The sequence below is a fragment of the Delphinapterus leucas genome, chromosome 18, assembly GCF_059928025.1.
Source record: "Delphinapterus leucas isolate spDelLeu-1000000601 "Yukka" chromosome 18, BTC_Dleu_Yukka2, whole genome shotgun sequence".
NCBI lineage: Eukaryota > Metazoa > Chordata > Mammalia > Artiodactyla > Monodontidae > Delphinapterus > Delphinapterus leucas.
Genome location: NC_143146.1, coordinates 9681712 through 9704233, shown reverse-complemented (window position 1 = coordinate 9704233; position 22522 = coordinate 9681712). Strand labels below are relative to the sequence as shown.

Genomic DNA, 22522 nt, shown 5'->3' with positions numbered 1-22522 from the left:
AACAGATGGTCACTGTTAGACGCAGAAATGTGTCACAATTAAATAAAATATATTTTCAAAATCATCAATGTGATGACACACATTGTAATCATGTGTATCTTTCCAAGAAATTAAGTTTGTCTTTTCCAAATAAGGTGATAAAATGGCCCTCTTAAGAATATGACACAGGATACATATTACTGCAGGTTGAAAGAAAAGTTTTCCTAAAATCATGACCAAAATGAAGTTATAGTCTGTGTTTAAAAACTGTAAAACCCACAGAATGAATGAATGTAGTTTTCAAGGAAATACATTTAAAAATCAGTAACAAGTTCCCCTTAGAATCATGGATAAACTGTTTATTTTTATTACATACTTATTATACTGTATTGACATTTAATCTAGTTTTAGGACATAAAAAGATGCCATGGAAATGTTATTTTATGGGATCTACTTTCATGGGATTATTTCTAGGTCATTTCAGTGACAGTGTGAAAGCAATGTGACATTAAGAGAAAGATAGTAATAACAGTTGTAGGCATGAGATAAAGAAACCCTGAGGGCTACCAATGAAGTGAACTGAGCTGTAAATCCTTAAAAAAAAAAAGAAGAGAAAAGGAAATATTTTTACCCCAAAGCTCCAGATTTTCCTTCCTATGAGCTTGTTGCTTTAATAATTGGAAATGACCTCAGAAAGGTTATTTCATTTCTCTTTAAAACTCATTAGACTTTATGAAACTTAGAAAACCAGTATATTTGCAGACCTCTTACAAGAATTGACACTGTGTGAGCACGAATCTGAAGAACCATGTACTTAAGTGTAATCTGCATTTGAGGTGATGACAAGTATGTACATACACTGATGGATCAATAGAAATGCCCTTTGCAGGTATCATAATTTTAGTCTTTTTAAAATTTTGAAGAGAGATCCTGGGACATAAGCAGAGAAGAGGAAGAATGCCCCCCTCTTTCCCTGCTAACCCAGTGCTTCCAAAATGGGATCTCTCTGCGGCAGAAGAAGTGTCAGAGAGAGAATGTTGCTGCTGGCACTGTGCCCACCAGGCCAACCACACAGCTGGGGAAGTCCCGACTTGTTCGTGATGTGTCTGTGATAGGCATTTCGATGTTTGCTGACCTTACTAATTAGTTGCCATCATTCTGCCAGAACATAATCACAATATCTGAAGATCAAAGAAAACAGGATTGAGTGTTCCATCTATTTCTTGGAAAGCGTTTCAAATGCCATCATCATGTTATAAAAAGTCATTCAGAATTCTCAGAGTCACCAAGAGGGCCCAAATACTTCCATTAGTGCTGGTGGCATTGACAGCCCTCAGTCAGTCTTCTGAACTGGGTATTTTCTCCTCCCATTATACATGTCCACCTACCAATCCCACTCTGTTGTCCATCTAAGAAATGAGTTGTAGAAGAAGAATTAAAAGAAGAACTCTTTGAAGAATTAAAAATAACTGGATTGGGCTTCCCTGGTGGCGCAGTGGTTGAGAGTCTGCCTGCCAATGCAGGGGACACGGGTTCGTGCCCCGGTCCGGGAAGATCCCACATGCCACGGAGCGGCTGGACCCGTGAGCCATGGCCGCTAAGCCTGCGCATCCGGAGCCTGTGCTCCGCAACGGGAGAGGCCACAACAGTGAGAGGCCCGCGTACCACAAAAAACAAAAAAAACTGGATTTGTGAATTACAAATTCTATACACTATCCATAAAGATTGATTTTATGTTCATAGGACTTCACAATGAGTATTCAGAAAAATGCCTAAATGAGAACTAAAGAGAAAATAACCACATTTACATATCAGAATGCTAATTTCTATGTGTGTACCCTTTTCATCGTGTAGGAAAAGAGTACGTGTTAGTAGCTTGTGGTTATAGAACAGCTAGACACAAACACACACACACACTACACAGAGCCCCCAGTACAATAATTCTATTTTTCCCCTGTGGTAACATATACTCAGGTATGATGCAGTCATCCCTAAAGATTATTGAGTTACCCTTGCAAAACTCACTTTGAAGTGGGATTAACAAGATTAGTTCATTAATACATAAAACTCGGGGGCTTTGCAGTCTCTGCATTTCCAGGACTTGGGCATTATGTTTCTACACCTTTATCTTGCTGTTCTCACCGTTACGGCCTCAAATGTAAAAACCTCTGAAGTAACTGATAATGCATTTCTACCACTTTCTTTCCAAAATAAAAAATTATTTTAAAGGACAAAATGCTTCTAGGTAGAACACTGACACCAACAGAAAATACAATTAAGTATTGAGCAGAATGGTTGAGGTAATTTTAACATGCCACTGGATCAATTAGTACACAGTAATTTGCCAGATATTCAGTGTTTCAGCAAACCCTTGGGCAAAGTCTCTTGTTAAGCAAATGACTGGAATATTAAATAATTGAAATGAAGTGCTACAATGTACCACATTCCATAGTTTTCCCTAGTCACATTAGGAACAGAATGTCTAATGAAGTTATTATTCATTAAAAATTTAAATAACATGGTATTTTAGTCCTGGTAGTTAACAGTTTAACAAGTCTGAGGAATTTCTAACTGGTCCCAAAGACTGACCATCAGGAATAAAATAATAAAATCAGGGTATTTCAGGTTTTCAGGGCTCAGAGAACCAAAGTCTGACACAATCAAGTTTTCCTGACATGGTTCCTTTTTCCTTTTCTTGGTTATTGTTATTGCATAAATGATGCATAAAAATTAATAAGAACTTTGCATTCAAATTCCTACAAGGTGTTCTTTGGTTTTTTTAGATAAACACAAGGGAACTACTACCCAAGGCAATTCTTCTGTCTACCCATTTCAATGTACAAGCATTCTCACATAATGTAATTTTAAATTAAAGGCTCACTGCTATTTCTCATGGGTATACATTTGGCTTTGCTAAGTCTATAAAAACAGTCTTGTAAAGGACTCAGACTGCATTAGAAAAGTAGTTAACCCACTTATGGTACCTGTGGAACAACTTCTTAATAATTTCCTCCTTTCTATTAATATGATATTTCACATTAGAGTTTATTTCTCCATGGACATTAAGAGAATGCCTCTTACCTCGTCCCTAGGTAAAAGTTGTCTAGAGAACTTTTGAACAGTTTGAAAGTTGATTTTCTCTGTTATTAATATTGCAAGAAACATAGAATTCTAATTGAAATTGGAATAAAACCAGTGTAGGAGTTGGGTATATGGTAAGTAGAGGTATCTAAATTGCAAGTTCTTAATACAAAAATTTTTTTCCATTGCTTCTATTGATAACGTTAATTGCTGGTTATAGGATAGAAAGCAGAATGTTAAATGGCAATATTTAAATAATGAATAATGCAGTAGGTGTCATTATTTCTTCTGAAGTTACATAATTTTTTTTTACCATTTAACACAATAGCAAAAATAATGTGAGTAATAAGTACTGATTGCAGAGGAGGTGCTTGCAAATGAATGTGCATCTTTGCATTGTGAGCATTTTACGTGCCTAATAAATACAGTTGTTTCCATACCACAATAAATATGCAGCTCTTAAGGGAAAATAATTGGCCATGACAAGGATCTGGATCTCTTATGCACTCAGCCTCAGGTTTAGAGAGTGGAAACAGTGTTATAAAGGGTTCAGAGTTGAGAGACAGATGAGTTAACTGGAGAATGTAACACAAATGGGGAGTCAGTGAAGGTCAACCCTCTGTCACGATGCCCTTGTGAAAGGCATTCACAGCTAATTTCTTGCGTGACATGGATGCAAGCTCCTCCTCTCATGACATAAACCAGTATTCACCATTTGTCGGGCTAGTACCTTTCGGTACTATTTGTACCAGCATAAGAGTAAAGTAGAATAATGTTTCCTGGTTGTCCAAATACCTATTTCTGCTAAATAGTGCCCTGGATCCAGAATTAATAACCAAATAAACTATCTCCATCTTGTCAGAGATGTAGCAATTCCAAAGTCTCAAAAAAAAATCTCGTTCCCATTCAGTATCTTTCTCTACTGGGACAGCAAATAACAACCAATTATGATGCTGTTGCATGGGTTAGGATGTACCTATTAACAAGTGACTCATCTCTTCATTTCATGTAGTTGTCAGATCTTAAAACCAATATCTAACTCTAAATAAAACTCTCAAGAGATCTACTACGTCCTTACTCAGAAGTACACTATGTACCTTTCCACGAACTTGCAATCCAAATTGAATACATTACCTTAAGACAAACAGCCAACATTCAGTGAAACCCTAAGTAGCTCAGAGCACAAAACACCCTTCCGTAATATAGAGAAATAATTCAAAGTTAAAATGTATGGAGTTCACATATATAAAACCTATATATGTGAACAATATAGTTTTCACTATAGAAACAATTTTTCCAATTTTAGTAAATAATGTGAAGAAAAACAGCCAATTTGGTTTTTCAGTAATGGTAACTATAGTAGTTTCTCTGGAAAAAAATGAGTCATAGTTTTATGAATTATTTTCTAAATAATATTTCTTTCTTATTTTTTTTATTTTTTTTTGCAGTACACAGGCCTCTCACTGTTGTGGCCTCTCCCGTTGCGGAGCACAGGCTCCGGACGCGCAGGCTCAGCGGCAATGGCTCACGGGCGTAGCTGCTCTGCGGCACGTGGGATCTTCCCGAACCGGGGCACGAACCCGTGTCCACTCTCAACCACTGCGCCACCAGGGAAGCCCTAAATAATATTCCTTATTAATTCCCAGTAACTAAGAAATGGAATGTAAATTACTAAGAAATGGGCTGCATTGAGGAAACTGATAGAAACACCCACTTTCTGTTCAGAGCCCACCCTGAACTCATGGCTCATGGGTTCTCAGAGTCCCTGGCAAGTAGCTTACATACAACCCCATTCCCAGAAATAGAAAGAATTCTCTAAAAGTAAAATATGTAATCAGAAACAAACTCCTTCAACTTTACTTGGGTGGATGGTGTATACAATTTCAATAAGGAGGCATTCCACATACACAAACAATTTTTTAAAGAATCACAATTTTCCCCCAATTTTAGTAGTATTAATTACTGCTTTAATGTTAGAGCTGATTTGTCATTCATTATACGGTATATCGGCCTTCTTAGCATTTATGTATTTGGGTTTTTTTGCAAAAGTTTTTTCATGGTGTGGAGAATGAAAACAAAGAGATAGTTCGTTCTCAAATATTATCTATTGATTTAGGACTCAATTTTTCAGGTAGTGTTTGAAATTCCTTACATATAAAAACTCCTTTCACCATCTACCATCCATCCTCTACAAATAACAGGTTTTTTAAAAATTGAAACATTTAGATCTAACCTAAATTTTGTTACTATCTACAGTATTTTATAGTTTTCACCCTAAAGTAGGATAAAACTGCAAAATGCAATGATATTTTTTCTTTGACACTACAAGTATATCATTTATGAACATATAGAAACAATGAAGTCCTTTCTCTAATTATCATTATTCATGCTCTTGCTTTAAATTGTTCAAGTGGTAGCGACAATTTACTAGAAATCAGGGTTTACTTTTTTGCCTTGAGATTCTTTTTTAAGGTGAAGACAGCATTACCACTCACCCATTAATGTAAATATGACCATGTTATAGAGGCAGACATTGCATATCCGAGTTCTGCCTCTGTGAGTTTATCATGCCCTTTCAGGAAAGGAAATGTGTAAATAAGTGCTTTTCTGCAATTCTAACTCGAGAAATTAACAGACTCCTATCTTCTTTGCTGATGCTTAATGGTTTTTTGTGGGGAAAAAAGATAAGTGGAATGCATAATAAATAGCATGAACAAGGAAGGCACTCAAGGAATAGATTCATAAAATTTGCTGGTGAAACTGATTCCACCTTAACAATAAGCAATCAAGAACTACAGATTGAAGACGTGCTACGTATCCACCACTATCAAAGGAGTGATAGGAAACGTACAAACATAACCATGGAATCACAGGTTCGGAGAAAAGACTCTTAGAATTCATCTAGTGAAGATGCCCTCTGAATGATTTCCTCATATCTCTTGGACTTTAGAGGGTTTTGGTTGTTGGTTTGTTTTTAAATCGGGAATTTTCCACGTATCTTTGAAGCTCCAGCACATACATACAGCACAATAGCTGTCAGTGGGAGGCATACAATAATACTGGTTGATTTGAATGAGCAAATAAATGAATTTATGATTATACACATCTCTACAGAGTGCTTGATTCTTCAGCCTATATTTAAGTGCTGAACAATTATACTGAGCAGAGATGATCTTCTATATATTTCTTGCACACTCTTGTTATCAGACATATGTGTTTAATTTTTGTGAGGTGTAGCGGCTTTGGTATAGTTAAGAAATTTATATAATGGTGGGGCCACATGGGATCACCCCACTCTCTTCACAGGACCTGGAAAAGAAGCTCCAAGCATCAGGAACCTGCTGATTGTCTAGGGCAGAAGGAGGCCTCCTTTGTTCCAGAAATGGGACTTGTGTGGGAAGGTCCTGCTTAGAGGAAAACAGACTTGTCTCCGAGGAAACAGAGGCTTAGGAAAAATACACAATATATTAAATATAGATATATTTATTTTATAAGTAATTTTTTTTAAAAAATCCTAAAAAGAGTTCACTTCTGAAGCAACCCAGCTTTGTTGTCATTGAAAACCTGCTCTGACGGGATGTCCTTGTTCTGAGCCAGCCCTTCAGGTCAGCAGAGCGCGATGGCCCCAGGCTGATCATCTCAGGGGGAACCCCTGAGCTTTTCACATGGTGAAGAGACTAGTTTTCTTTCAAGTTTGCAAACCAGCTGTTACTAGTCGCAAATTCAATGTCTTTGTTTCCATTTCTCTTACTTCATTTTCTCAAGTCTCAGCAAGATTCCTGTCTTTCCCTATATTATCTTGATGCTCAAGGACACATTTCTTGTCCTATTCTTTCCAGAGTGAGCAGAGTGATCACAGCTGGGTCTTTTCTCTGTGCAGTTCCTCAAAGGCCAGCTCATTTGATCAGTGGGACAGGCAAGCACTACTTATGGTCACATCATTCTGCTGACTTCAAAGGGGCTTGAACTGGACCATGAATTTGTAAATAACAACAATAACAATAATCATAAAGCAATGGTAAATATAAAATCATGTCATCTCAGAGTCACAGCTCCTGAGACAGTGATGCAGACCCTTGTTTATCAAGGGGGACTCCTTCAGGCACATGTGTTAGAAATGCCTGGGACACATATTCAAAATCTGATTTTGAGGAATATCGAACTCACTGAGTGGGAACCTTTTAGGTTAATGTCCTGGGATCTGGATATTTACAATGCTATCTGAGTAAGTCTTATGTATAATGAGGATTGCGAGTTACTGTAAGAATCTCCAAAGGCCTGATACTTTGTTCCCATATTATTAGCATCATTTCTATAAAGGCACAAGTTATGAATTTACGCAGCTAGTTCTCTGCTCTACTACCCGGTGTCCAAAATTGCCTCTATCGACTCTGTATATTTAGAAATCAAGCAAAATATATTAGAACGATTTTTCAAGAAGTCATGATACTTAATAATGTTCTTTCTAATACCTAACTTCATCCATGCAGATGCTGTTGACCCTATTTCTTCAACTTGTCTGACATTAAGCAGGAAAAGGAAAACAATCACCATCCATCACAGAACAATTCTTTCTCCATCTGCACACCATTCTTAAGACAGCCCTTTGATGTGATTCTTCCAGGATATATGAGTCAGCATCCAGCAGTGGGATTATAACCCACCTGGAAATCCTGGTTCCAAAACTGAATGCACCATCTTCCTCCACCCAGGCGCCCTCCTCCTTCTGAGTTTTGTTTTCTTCCAGGGAAGCGTCACAGCTCACCAGGTTCTGAGTTAATCATACCAGAGTGAGCTGTGATTCTGTCGCCTCCCCTACCCAGACAACTGCAGAGTTCTTCCCATAACTCCCCAAGAAACACTTTCAAATATCTCTCATCCTTTCCAGTCCCTTAATTCCCAGGTTGCCAACACCAGTGTCTCTAGGCCCAGAAACAAAGTTAACGTGTGTAGAAACAAAGTTACTGTGTATATAGTGTCTTCCCTTAGAAATGAACTTATTTACAAAACAGAAGTAGAGTCACAGATGTAGAAAACAAACTAATGGTTACTGGGGATAAAGTGGGGGGGGGGATAAACTGGGAGATTGGGATTGACATATACACACTATTATATATAAAACAGATAACTAGTAAGGACGTACTGTATAGTACAGGGAACTCTACTCAGTACTCTATAATGGCCTATATGGGAAAAGAATCTAAAAAAAGAGTGGATATATGTATATGTATAACTGATTCACTTTGCTGTACACCTGAAACTAATACAACATTGTAACTCAAATATACTCCAATAAAAATTTAAAAAAAAAAGTAGTAGTTGTTATTGTGGCCAAACTGTAGACTGTAGAGTACTTGCCCAACCTAAAGGCATTCAGGTTGATTGCCTACTATCAACCTAACAGTAGAAGAATAGGATGTTTCACGTTTTCCTTTTGTCCAAAGACGACTTAAAATTAGTTATATGTAGTCTACCATTTGCTTTTGTTTCTAAATTGTTTTTTCCTTCTGGTAAGTGACCTTAAGTAGAACGACGGCATTCTTTCCTTTGTCATAATCAATCATATTCTGTGCATCAGTATTCAGGGTCATAGGAACTACATGAATGCTGGAGAGAAATTAACTGAAGCACTATAGTTGCTTTCTTATTACTAGAAATTATCTGAGCCAAAATACCAAGAAAGGATAATAGACATTTTGAGCCTGGATGATATATCCAACTGAGTCATAATGTGGAAGAGACCATAGGAAAACTTCATAAAAAAAGAAATATATATTCAGCATGGTAAGTAAACCTTTAGAATAGGTGTAAATTTTAAAACTATTATTTAACATTTCATACAAAGAAATAGAAACACTGTGATCAGAACTGTAATCATGTAAATAAATGCGTGTGTAATTTAGGCACAATGTGTAATTCCACTGAAACACACACAAACTAGATACACACAAATGATATATATATATATATATATATACACACACACACATATATACATTCTCAAAAGGTGTTAGATATTGTTTGTGCAGAAAAACATGCACATAGAGTCATAGATTCTTAGAATAACAAAGACATTAACAATCATCTCAAATTTAATATACTTTTAAGATAAAGAAATTGACCCATTCAGAGAGATGAAGAATGAAAGATGAAAAATGGAAGGGGCACCACTGTGTAACCAGATGAATGGAAACCTGCTCAGTTATAGTTTTGCCTCCCAGCTCCCAGGGGTCACATCAAAGAACAAAAGGCTGGTCCCCAGGATAAGCAGTCATCAGATGCTACTGAGGCCCTTGGCTCACCTGCAATGGATAGTGATGGCCAGTGACAGTCACTGTAGCTCAGATTACATGATTAGTCTCATGTACTGCCTGGTACCTAAAGAAAAACAGAACACTGGGAGGCATGGCTAGGGTACCCCACCAGCACTGGGATAAACAGTGACCAGTTCCCTGAGGATGGATGTCCAGAGATGCTATTCAGAGACAAGATGGATATCAGGGATGAGCAAAGAACTCACACATCACTCCATGGGCACAGAAATACAAGTGCACTATAAATAGTTTATAGTTGGTCAACATGCATTTTTCCTAAATATCATTTTAAAGTAATTCTTTAAAAAAGTATTTCCTTGTCAGTTTCTGTTCTGTGACCATGCAGCCTGCATTCTATCTTCAAGCAAACTGTTTGTATCTAACATCAAATCTCTTGAGAGGCATCTTCAAGAAACATATTACAATCATTATGACCACAAAAGAAATGACTCTTGTCATGTTGAAGAAGAGATTCCACAGGGAACAAGTACCTTCAGCATCGGAAATGTGATTATTTACATCTCAGTCAAGATACCTTCTTTCATCCCCCTGAGGTGGAATTATCTGACAAATTAAATATCTTTATTTGGATGGCAAGGGATTTTGAGAGTCACTTCCTGAAATACAAATAGAGGAATATACACTCCAAGTCAGATCCCTAGTGTGACTTTCATTTAATGGAACTCACTTTGAATGATCTGAGTATTTTATTGCCTACGTTCTAAATTTACAGATCCTCAATAAGAGCGGTCTCATATCAGACACTAGTCTAATTTGATCTTTTTAAAGTGGGTATAAGCTTAAAACAGATTCCTTTGTTTCTCGGACTTCAATCTTCATTAACTTTTTCCTTTAAATCTTAGCTTGAGTGGAGTTTTCCTTTTCAAAAAGCTATTCAGCTTAGTTCAAAACTTCTTAGTTGGGTTAACCACGTCGGCTTTAAAAATTTAAGCTCAAACGTTACCTGTGATACATTTTAAGAATATTAAGCACCCAGTATATAATATCAACCTTTCCTCCGATAATTACCATTTTCTACGATTTTTTAACTTGAGAATCTCCAAAGGAAACAGATTATACTTCAAATGATACTTCTTAATAATTGAAATTAAGTTTCTTCCCTAGGTAACAATTCACTAAAGATTTTTATTACATGATCTTGTGTTTATAACTTCTTCTTAGAATGGGTGCCAGACCATATTATGAAAACTGTTTGGCGCATGAAAGCAGTACAGTGAAACAGTTAAAAATGTAAGCTAATGAGTCAGACTAATAAGGCTCAAATCCTGTCTTCTCTGTCTACTCCCTGGGTGACTGCACAGATTCTTAAGCTCTCTGTTCATCAGTATTATCATTTTAACAATATCTGCTTAATTGGTTGGGAGAATTAAATGAGCTAAGACTGTAATGCACTTAGAACAGTGCTAGGCAGAGTGCACTAGATACATATTAACCATTATTACTATTACATATTATAGTAATTGTTATATTGTGTTGTTCTAGATTATTATTTTAGTAGGCTCTCAGAAACTAATTATGGAATAAAGGACTGAATGTGGGAAAACATTCTTTTTCCCTGAAATATTTGAAGTTCAAATTTCATTACCTTGACATAAACAGAGCACTTTAACCATAGAATATTAGTAAAAACTGGAAATCACATTCAATTTTTATCTAAATCCTTTTCCTACAAGATGCTGAGGATTCTAAGGGCCTGGCCTGGGCAGGGGACGTTTTAGGGTAAGGCTGGGTGAATAGAGCGCTCCTTACCAGGTCCTGGGCTCAGAGCAAAGAGTCAAAAATGAGAAGAGGAGAAAACCAAGATCTGCAAATCAGAGAATCAAGACACCAAAAGGGAGGCACAGAAGCCAAGAACCTAGAGAATCTGGATGGTGAGAGTAGAAAACAATGGGTCAGATAAAAAGCTTGATGGTGTTACTGGGACTAATCCTAGGGCAGGTGCTGCCCACAGATCTGATTTTTGGGTGGAAAGGCCATATTTAAGGTGCCGAGGACTGGACTGGGCAGTTAGCTCTGTCCTCACTCTATTCTTGCTGCACCACTTAGACTGCACTGACCAGAACCAGCACTTGGATTTTAAGCTAAGACACATACTCACGATGATATTCTCTACCTTTTAGAAAAACGGCATACATGTGCAACCTCATCACAAGAAAACAGAAAGCATCTCAGAAGCAAAAAGATCAAACAAACATTTACATTTCCCCTACGTCAATGCATATACCTCAGCAGGACAACAGGATAAAATCATCAGCAGACTGGCAGAAACAGAACTAGAAGCTACGGCAGAAACTGCATCTAATAATTTTTAGGCATCTCAGAGGTTACTTGCGGGTAAAAGAAACAAAAATAACAGAACAAATGTCACATCAATGAAACTGACTTTTATCTGAAATAAGGTATCTCTAGAAAATGATCTTTATCTGAATCAAATTCTTCCTAAAGGGGAGATAGGGAATTCTAGCTTCCTCTTGCTCCCAGTATGTTGAATATTCATCTTGTGAAACAGAATGCAATTTGCATAATGTAGGGCCCAGGTCTGTGTGCAGGAACACCCTTCAGGGAAGGTGGAGGAAGGTTCCAAATGACAAGGGTATTTCCCAGCTCACCATGAAGGGAATCTGCAGCTCACATTTCATCTTCTTTGACAGATTTCCCGGATTTGCTGAAGAAAATATATCACATTGCATGGGAGGCCCCAGAGGATGCTTCTTCTCTGCTTAAGTTTTAGGTGTGTGTGTGTATGTATGTATGTTTACATGTGGGCTTTTTGATGATGATATTTAACAACAGAGTTTTAAAGAATTTATACTAAGATGACATGCAAACCTAAATAAGAGAATTTTCTTTGAGGCTCCATGATTTTATCCACTTTTGCTCAAGGAATAATGGAAAGAAGTATTTTCATCTAAGTCTCTATTGCTTGGACTTGTGACAGATATGAATTCTAGCTGCATTATAATATATGGATACACTATACCTGGATATGAATTATTTGTAAACAGTAAATATTACAGAAGAGACTAGAAGGTGCCCAGCTACTAGTACACATTAACACAAAACCGAGACTTGCTTAAATTTAAATGCAATATCCATTTTGATATTAGAATTATTTTCCCAATAAAGCATTTACTCAATCTGAATTCTCACTTTTAAAAGAACTAATCTCTCCTAAATTTACTTTTGTAGAATTCCCATTTATTCTGTTTCTTTTTATAAAATAATCTTTTACAAGAAACTCCCTAAGACAAGCACAATTCTAAACAGTAGAAAAAGATTATATCAATATCAACGCTTTCAAAATTGCTCAATTTTCTGTGAACTGGGACATATAAAAATATGCAAACGCACAATTTTAAGAGGTGATATAACTCTTCCACTTGATACACTGATATTATCAAACATTGATGACTAATGAATTAATAGCTCCTACAGCATTGCAGTAAAGGTCAAATACTAAAGCAAAAATGAGAGTCATGAGACAGAACTTTCTCACTTTTGTGGTTGATGCTCTCGCTATTTTGCAGACATTGAATGAATGGCCAATATCTTGGGCATGCTACTTACCGATGGGTAGAGGTAACCTTCTCCATTCATGGCTATATACAACCCTGTTTTCACTCCCTGGATGGCCACGACGCGCAGTCCCACTGGTATGAGGTTGAACAGTGCTGTTAAGAGAAAGACAGTCTGTCACCAAAGGGCAGGAAGAAGCAAAGCATCCCCATCACTTTTCTCTGTCTCATTTGTTCTATTTGAGAAACATTATGTTTCTTACAACCTTCTGAGAAGTTCCAATTCATTAACTTTTATTACTCTATTTAAGAAGTTTCTGTTACAAGTAAAATTTGCACTTGAGCTCCAATTTATAGATCTTAGCAATCTCCCTATAGCATTCTGAAGAACTGATGGCATAATAAACAGAATCAAGCCTGTAATTGTGATTCTAGAATCAAGCCTGCAATCGTGATTATAGTATCACAGTCTCTGACACCATTTGATACCAAAAGAAATAAGCTACAAATATTCTGAAAAAGCAGAATTTTAAGAGCCCAAGTTGAGTGTTTATTCTGGTCTTTTAAGTAGAAGGTTTGCTTCATCACTGCAATGTAGGACAGGCAAGAAGTTTAAAAGGTAATTCCAAAACTAAATTACTCTTGCAGAACCAACATGATATGCCAGCAGAGCCCAGAAATGATGTGCACCTGCCAATGTGCTAAATTTAGAAAGAACTAATCAAACTGAATGGCATGCAAATTTCATAGATAATTTTCTTTATTAATAGTTCATAAAACTATGAGTGAAAACTAAAACAAAGAGGGAAAAGTATTCAATTTTACCCACGACAGAGATAAAAACTCATGTTTCCATGTTCTGTTTCTTCTCTTATTGACAGAAATGTATTTTTACGTATATTTTACATTGTGCAGACAGCAATGTTATCACTGATTTTTTTTAAAAAATGTCTTAACATCCTTAATAATGCATTTCCATGCCATGGTTACATGTGACTGTGTAGCGGGGTATTCTAGCACCATTCTTGGTGAGAAATGCTGGATGATTTTGGAGATTTTATCAGAGACACATTTATAAGATAACTGTTAATTATGGGAGGTTATCTGCTCCCATTCTAGTTCTTAATTCAAGTCTAATTCTAAGTAACAGAACCAGGCCAGAAGAGGCAATGAAAACACTAAAATGTCGCAGTAAATGTACAAGTAAAATATCTTAGGTTAAGGCTCTCACCTTTATTCCACAAAAGATACATAGTTCAAAAATGTGGGCAATTTTGACTTAAATCGATAGGTTTACTCAGTACATAATTTTAAATGGACTTTCTAAATTGTGTTCTATTTAATTCCAAGGCACATGGTTTCTCTGAATATGGTAGGGGAAAATTATGCCCTCTCTTCCAATTATTACCTATTACTGATCCTGAGATCTCAAGATGTCTGTGCTACTCAGATGATGAAAGGAAAATGGCAGGCCATGGCCCTAGAAAATTATCCTGCAAGAACACTCAGGGGCATATATGGTTAGGTGGATATTAGCTTTCATGATGCAAACTAACACTGGACTGTCTTCTGTTGGATTCTAGGGGCTTATGATATCCTTATGGAGGAAAAAGGCTTCTGTTTGCTTATTTCTATTAGTTAATATTAAACGTGAGTGTGGATTTATTGAGTATTTATGTCATGGTAACTCTCAGTATTCCTTCTTCATGGGAGAAAGCCATTGGCCATTTTCACTGTTTTCTATAAGACCTGAACTGTCCCATCTCCCTTACATTTTGAAAGGATGGGCATCATAGGGTAATTCCTGATTTACGTGCAAAAGTTTTTTTGAAAACCATAATTGTACATCTATCCATGCAAACTATTCTATCCTAACCTATTCAAACTTAATTATTCTAACCTTCATTCATATCTAATGGTATTTGTAGGTGCCATATAATTGATATAGGCCAGATGGAATAATCCTAGAAGGTAAGTGCATCAAGAACTCACTAAAATAATACAGTATGGGAAAGAGTAAAATTATAGAAGATAGTCTAAAATGACTGTACTAAAAAAAAGCTGTCCCCCTCCCTAGGATTTTGGTTGTGACCTGAATAATAATTAAAATAATAGTTATTACAATTTACAGGATGAAAACGGAAAGTGAATCCATAGAACCACCGTAATGTGGAAGCCTATTCAGAGCTGACCATGACTGAACCATGGCGCTAATCAAAACCACAGATACCCACATTAAATGAAACATCATTACGTTTTTTTCACTCTTTTTGTATATAACATAATTATAAAGCAATATCACAAGACCTAGGGGAGTAAGAATAATGAAGATGTCCATGCTACTTTGTTCATTCTGTGGAACACTCCAGTCTCCATAGAATAGTGAATTTCATTCAACCCTGGCTGCACTTTAAAACTAGCTGTATTCATAAAATAGGATGGCCATACCCAACTCCAGACCAATGGAATTAAATCAGTCTCTGGGAGTGGGTTTAGGGCATCACGAATTTTTAAAAACAAACGCTCCTCAAATGACCCCGACCTACAGCCAAGGTAAGAAACACCTGCCTAAGGCCTTTCGGGGAGTGGGCACTGTGAGTGACCGGCCATTTTCAAACAGCAAGTTATCAGGTTGGGAACTTCTAAGGTGAGAGGGATTGGTTTGTATGAGGCTTTGATCTTGCAATAGTTATTGCATATGGATATTTCTATAGTCCTCTTCTGCTTGCAGTATCTGGTAATGGGGACAAAGAAGTTTAAGAGCACAGGAAAAACCCCGGGGCATCCCCAGAAGCAAACTGGGGAAGAAAACCACTCCCTAATCAAACACCATAGTCATGGTAATGCTGACCTTTAGTAGATAGAAGGGAAACTCTAAGAATTTTAAAGAAACACACCCCGGAAAATGAGTGTGGTGATGAGGTAAGCCAGGCGCTCACTACCTTTTGTGAAAGATCTTTCCAGGGCATGTGCAAGCCTAAGTAAGCAGGTGAGTTGCTCCAGTACCTCTCTACTAGGACCATTTTCTTGCCCAGATAGTTCTAGATCTCAGGCTGTTAAGCCTGGGAGGACGTTAGTATCAGGTTCGCCTGCAGGCCTTTCTCCTTTCCAACACATTTAAATTTTTTGACAAAGGAAGCTGAGCAGGTTGGTTCGACTTTACCTAGTTTTAAGTAATCTCATATTTAGTAGTGGGCTATTTATTGAGCTCAAATCATGAAAATTTGAAGATTCAAGCCTCAGTTTTGTCATTTGACGACTTTTGGGATGGCATCAGGGTGACGTGTAGGTTATTTCTCTTTATTTTTCCTATCTATAGATGACTAATCCTTGTTTTGCATTCAGAGAAATATAAAAACATGGAATGTGTTTGTGAATTATTACATCATAGCCTTCCTCAAGAAAAAAGGGCAGTGCTCTAATGAGGACCTGTCTGTCAGCATCTCTGATGCTCACCTCCATTTCTAAAGAACACTTTTCAGGGCTAACCATTTCCCTAGGAATAGAAGATTACTGTGATAAACCAGAGAAAAGAAAATATCTTAAAATTCATCCTTGCTAAAGCTGCTACAATCTGCCAAGTTTTATTAAATTTTACAATCATACAATTTTTATAACCTTTTGAGAAGGAAACATTTATCTCAGACTGTTTTATTCTGTTCTGCTTTGTCTTTGCAAATGTTAAAATGGTGAAGAAACTAACCTAACTGGCTTAAAGGGCACATAAAATGCAATGGTAACTTGTAAGAAAAGAAACCGTGGGCCAGATCTTTGCATAGGAATCGAAATCCCTCTAGTGAGGTCACTCTGATTTGGTTCTGATTTGCTTGTCCACTGGGGCTCCTGTTCCTGCTTGGTTCCCAGAACTGTTCCTCACCAGTATTTGAGGGGATTAGAAAGGATTTCACAAGCCACCCAGAGATTCTTGTTCCTCCGGTGCAGTTACACAATAGGAGGAAAGAAGCCTCATACATTCAGGAACAGAAGGTCTAGTATCTTTTACTATCTCAGCTTTCCAGTCTAGTGTTTAATATTATGCAGATAACCAGCTATAATCACGTGTGTGTATAATGTCTACATCTGTACTTTCACAATTTAGGAAATACTGTGTCGCTTACTCAATTGTGAAGCAATATGCTTTTAAAAGACAGTGTCTACCTGACACTTCTTAACTCGATATTGAGTCCACAATGAAAAATAACCAATTTGTTTGGCATTACAAAAACAAAAGGAGAAGGTAGGGAAAAAACTCATAAACCATTTGTTTGAAGGAAATTATTTTCCCAGGAAGTCCAACTAAGCAGCATTTTCATACGGCTATAGTATATTTCCTTTCTTGAAAACTTTGTCAAAATGGATGGCATCAACCTCTAGTCTGATAAATCAGTGTCATAGCTCTTATCATAACCATAGTTATGGAAAACTTGTTCTCGTGCTCTACTAGACTCTGGCTGAAGAAAATCAGAGGACATTGAAGACATCAGAACTTAGGAGTCTCTAAAGTCCATGACCCCCATGACTGTAAGATGTAAGAAAAAGAGAATGCGTTTTGTCAAAGAATGGGTGAGGAGTTAAAAGTGGGGAAAGGAAAATGAGCAGATATATATGTATTAACATGAATCAGAAGAAACTGACATCTTTTATAGGTCAAAGATGGTCAAGTGCTGACGATTTTAAAAGTTCAACCTAATATCAAAATCCCAAAAAGTAAACAACGTTTGACATCAGTCTTATGAATAAAAATGTCTTCTCTTTCTTCTCTGTATCTGAATTGCTTTACCTTCTCTTTTTCTAAATCAAAAGAGGAAATAGAGCGAACAAAAAATCAATGAACAAATATGACAGGGAAAAATTTAAAGTACAAAAGGATGACATAATATAAACAAAGAGAGGAAAAGATTAAACATTGAATAGGAGGAGAATGTAGATAAACAAAGAAAATATTTAAAATTGAAAGAAAAATTAAAAATGAAGTGACATCCAAAGTCTAAAATATAAACACAATGGCTGGGAAAATATTGATATTTCACTTAGCAACACCAAATGCAAAAATAGTCTATATCATTAGCTGCTCTCAGAATCAGTGCTTCTCAACAGTTGATTACTAGACTTTAAAACAGGAAGAATCTATAATTTGGTTATATGTATTCAAAGCCACCTTCTTTCCATAGAATGATGTTCTGTATATGAAGGATAAATGATAAATCAATGAAAAGATTCATATCTACTAGTAATATGTGATTAAATATTTAGAATAAAATCAATTTTTGCTTTTCACTAATTCTCCTGAGCAATAAAAAGTGTGTCTATTTTAGAACTGATGTGCTAAACTAAAGGGAATCAGAGGCCAATATGAACAGAAAATGGGAAAGGAAAACACAATTGAACGAGGGGTGGGCACCAGAATAAAAATACAAAGAAAAGTTATATATAAAGAAATAGTAAAATGAAGACAGACATTAAAACAAGGGAAAGTGGGTGGCTTTTTAATTTAAAAAACTAAATAAAAGCACAGACCCAATTTTATCAAATAAACAATTTGTACAATGCATTTAAAAGCACACAGCCTTCATGTTCTCTATAAAGAAAGATATTATCTTTTCTTGTTGAACACAAAGACTTTTAAAAATAATATTTTTATTATTTGAAACATAACATTTCTATTATTTGAAACAACTAATCCTTGTAACTCATGAATTTCCAGTTATCATTAAGAAGCTACAGGCCTAATAAAGATAAAACTTCCAAAGTAAACATGTAATCAACTTTCACCTGAATGTGTTAGTGTAGTTACTTGACTTTGATGATAATGAGATTAAAGTAACAATAATGCTGGATATGACAATTGTTTGGAAAAAAAACCTGAAAAGATTCACTAATACGTCTCTTAAAATGACAGGTTTCTTTTGTGGCTCTATGAATATTTCCAGCCATGTGGTCCAAGTAAAATTGTCAATGGCATTCTATTGTGTAACATTTGGAAAAATGAATGAACATAACCCAATATTTGCAAGTGTATTTTTAAAAGTCATTTAAGTAGCAGTGTATCTTCTACCAATTGTGTTCACTGGTGGCCTGAGGTTGTCACTTACTAGAATTAGTGCTGTCATCCTTGGTTCCATCGAGAGCTCCATCGGGGTGCATTTGCAAGTAGTAGCCTTGCCTGCAATATAACCTGGTCACTATACCCTTGAGCTGGGGATCTGAAAGGCAAACATAGTGGTCATAAGCCTCACAATGTGTCACAATTGAATTTATTTTTTCTTTTCTGTTTCTTTTCTTTCTTTTTCAGAAGTAAGAGGGTATTTTATGGACATAGCACCTTTTATTTTGTTTCCCAGATGTCTCTATTTCTCAAACCTGGAAGATGCTAATCACAGAAGGCGAAAAACTGCAGTCATCAGCTGAAGCTAATAGGTCATTTTATGAAACTGATATGTGTGTATTTAAATGGTTGGTTAGTTAAAAGATTAAACTACTTAATCTGTTAGTTTAGTTATTAGTTAAGTCCTAAACTAACTAGCTTAATAGTTTAAACTAATATGATTCAGGATGGCAGGACAAGAGTTTTGCAAACTTCTGGCTTTAAGAAACCTTGTTAAAGGCTTCTTAACCTTGTTAAAGACTTCTTTAACAAGAAACCTTGTTAAAGGCTTTTTACTTAATTTGACAAGGAATTCCAAAATGTGAAAAAGCTGTATTAAAAAAAAAGTCACACTAACATTTGGTACACATTCTTAGAAAAAGCCCTGATATGGAGGATGTTTCCTTGATGTCTAAATGGTCACCCTAACTTGCACAGAAACATCTGTGTACTTATGTGTGATCCATATGAAAATGTGTAAATCAACTTCTGAACTCAGGGCAAGACACAATAACAAACCTAAGCTCTCTGGCCATAATCTAGACCAATTAGATGAATTAAAAAGATAATCCTATATAACTTATATAACTAAAAAGGACAGTAAAATTGTACAATATGGCTTTTGATTCTTGGCCCAAATGGCTTGAGGTTGAGGGCAGTGGAAGTTTATTAAAACCAAAAGGGGACAGATACACCAGAAATACATCTACACGTGGAACAACTCCTACAGAACACCTACTGAACGCTGGCAGAAGACCTCAGACTTCCCAAAAGGCAAGAAACCCCCCACGTACCTGGTTAGGGAAAAAAAAAAAAATAAACAGACAAAAGGATAGGGACGGGTCCTGCACCAGCGGGAAGGAGCTGTGAAGGAGAAAAAGTGTCCACACACTAGGAAGCCCCTTCGCGGGCAGAGACTGCGGGTGGCGGAGTGGGGGAGCTTCGGAGCCGCGGAGGAAAGCACAGCAACAGGGGAGCGGAGGGCAAAGCGGTGAGTTTCCAGCACAGAGGATCAGGGCCGACCGGCACTCACCAGCCGAGAGGCTTGTCTGCTCACCCGCCGGGGCGGGCGGGGCTGGGAGCCGAGGCTCCGGCTTCAGTCGGAGCGCCGGGAGAGGACTGGGGTTGGCGGCGTGAACACAGCATGCAGGGCGTTAGTGCACCTCGGCTAGCCGGGAGGGAGTCCGGGGAAAAGTCTGGACCTGCCGAAGAGGCAAGACACTTTTTCTTCCCTCTTTATTTCCTGGTGCGCGAGGAGAGGGGATTAACGCTGCTTAAAGGAGCTCCACAGACGGGCGCAAGAGCAGCTAAAAGTGCCGACCCCAGAGACGGGCATGAGACGCTAAGGCTGCTACTGCCGCCACCAAGAAGCCTGTGTGCGAGCACAGGTCACTATCCACAACCCCCTTCCGGGGAGCCTGTGCAGCCCTCCACTGCGAGGGCCCCGGGATCCAGGGACAACTCCCCCGGGAGAATGCACGGCGCGCCTCAGGCTGCTGCAACGTCACGCCGGCGCAACGTCACGCCGGCCTCTGCCGATGCAGGCCCGCCCCGCGCTCCGTGCCCCTCCCTCCCCCCCGGCCTGAGTGAGCCAGAGCCTCCGAATCAGCGGCTCCTTTAACCCCGTCCTCTCTGAGCAAAGAAGAGCCGCCCCTCCGGCGACCTACACGCACAGGTGGGGCCAAATCCAAAGCTGAGCCCCTGGGAGCTGTGAGAACAAAGAAGAGAAAGGGAAATCTCTCCCAGCAGCCTCAGAAGCAGCGGATTAAAGCTCCACAATCAACTTGATGAACCCTGCATCTGTGGAATACATGAATAGACAACAAATCATCCCAAATTAAGGAGCCGTGTGGATGAAAGGCTCTTGGTGCTGCAGCCAGGAGTTAGTGCTGTGCCTATGAGGTGGGAGAGCCAACTTCAGGACACTGGTCCACAAGAGGCCTCCCAGCTGCACATAATATCAAACGGCAAAAATCTCCCAGAGATCTCCATCTCAACGCCAGCACCCAGCTTCACTCAACGACCAGCAAGCTACAGTGCTGGACACCCTATGCCAAACAACTAGCAAGACAGGAACACAACCCCACCCATTAGCAGAGAGGCTGCCTAAAATCATAATAAGTCCACAGACACCCCAAAACACACCACCAGACGTGGACCTGCCCACCAGAAAGACAAGATCCAGCCTCATCCACCAAAACACACGCACTACTCCCTCCACCAGGAAGCCTACACAACCCACTGAACCAGCCTTAGCCACTGGGGACAGACACCAAAAACAATGGGAACTACGAACCTGCAGCCTGCAAAAAGGAGACCCCAAACACAGTAAGATAAGCAAAATGAGAAGACAGAAAAACACACAGCAGATGAAGGAGCAAGATAAAAACCCACCAGACCTAACAAATGAAGAGGAAATAGGCAGTCTACCTGAAAAAGAATTCAGAATAATGATAGTAAAGATGATCCAAAATCTTGGAAATAGAATAGACAAAATGCAAGAAACATTTAACAAGGACCTAGAAGAACTAAAGATGAAACAAACAATGATGAACAACACAATAAATGAAATGAAAAGTACTCAAGATGGGATCAATAGCAGAATAACTGAGGCAGAAGAACGGATAAGTGACCTGGAAGATAAAATAGTGGAAATACCTACTGCAGAGCAGAATAAAGAAAAAAGAATGAAAAGAACTGAGGACAGTCTCAGAGACCTCTGGGACAACATTAAATGCACCAACATTCGAATTATAGGGGTTCCAGAAGAAGAAGAGAAAAAGAAAGGGACTGAGAAAATATTTGAAGAGATTATAGTTGAAAACTTCCCTAATATGGGAAAGGAAATAGTTAATCAAGTCCAGGAAGCACAGAGAGTCCCATACAGGATAAATCCAAGGAGAAATACGCCAAGACACATATTAATCAAACTATCAAAAATTAAATACAAAGAAAGCATATTAAAAGCAGCAAGGGAAAAACAACAAAAAACACACAAGGGAATCCCCATAAGGTTAACAGCTGATCTTTCAGCAGAAACTCTGCAAGCCAGAAGGGACTGGCAGGACATATTTAAAGTGATGAAGGAGAAAAACCTGCAACCAAGATTACTCTACCCAGCAAGGATCTCATTCAGATTTGATGGAGAAATTAAAACCTTTACAGACAAGCAAAAGCTGAGAGAGTTCAGCACCACCAAACCAGCTCTACAACAACTGCTAAAGGAACTTCTCTAGGCAAGAAACACA

The 22522-nt window shown here is 37.9% G+C and overlaps 1 protein-coding gene across 3 annotated transcripts in view; it reads right to left on the bottom strand.

Moving 5' to 3' along the window:
- Positions 1–22522, bottom strand: part of FGF14 (fibroblast growth factor 14) — a 626541-nt gene that overhangs the window by 102584 nt on the left and 501435 nt on the right. For 2 of the 3 annotated variants that reach the window (XM_089899397.1, XM_022576822.3), the window contains exons 2-3: positions 19003–19113; positions 12963–13066 (exon numbers count right to left, since the gene is read on the bottom strand). In XM_089899397.1, the coding sequence (XP_089755523.1) occupies positions 12963–13066; positions 19003–19054 (156 nt within the window). In that variant the 5' untranslated portion in view covers positions 19055–19113. The remainder of the gene's footprint in view (positions 1–12962; positions 13067–19002; positions 19114–22522) is intronic. The other variant, XM_089899396.1, reaches the window with a different exon arrangement.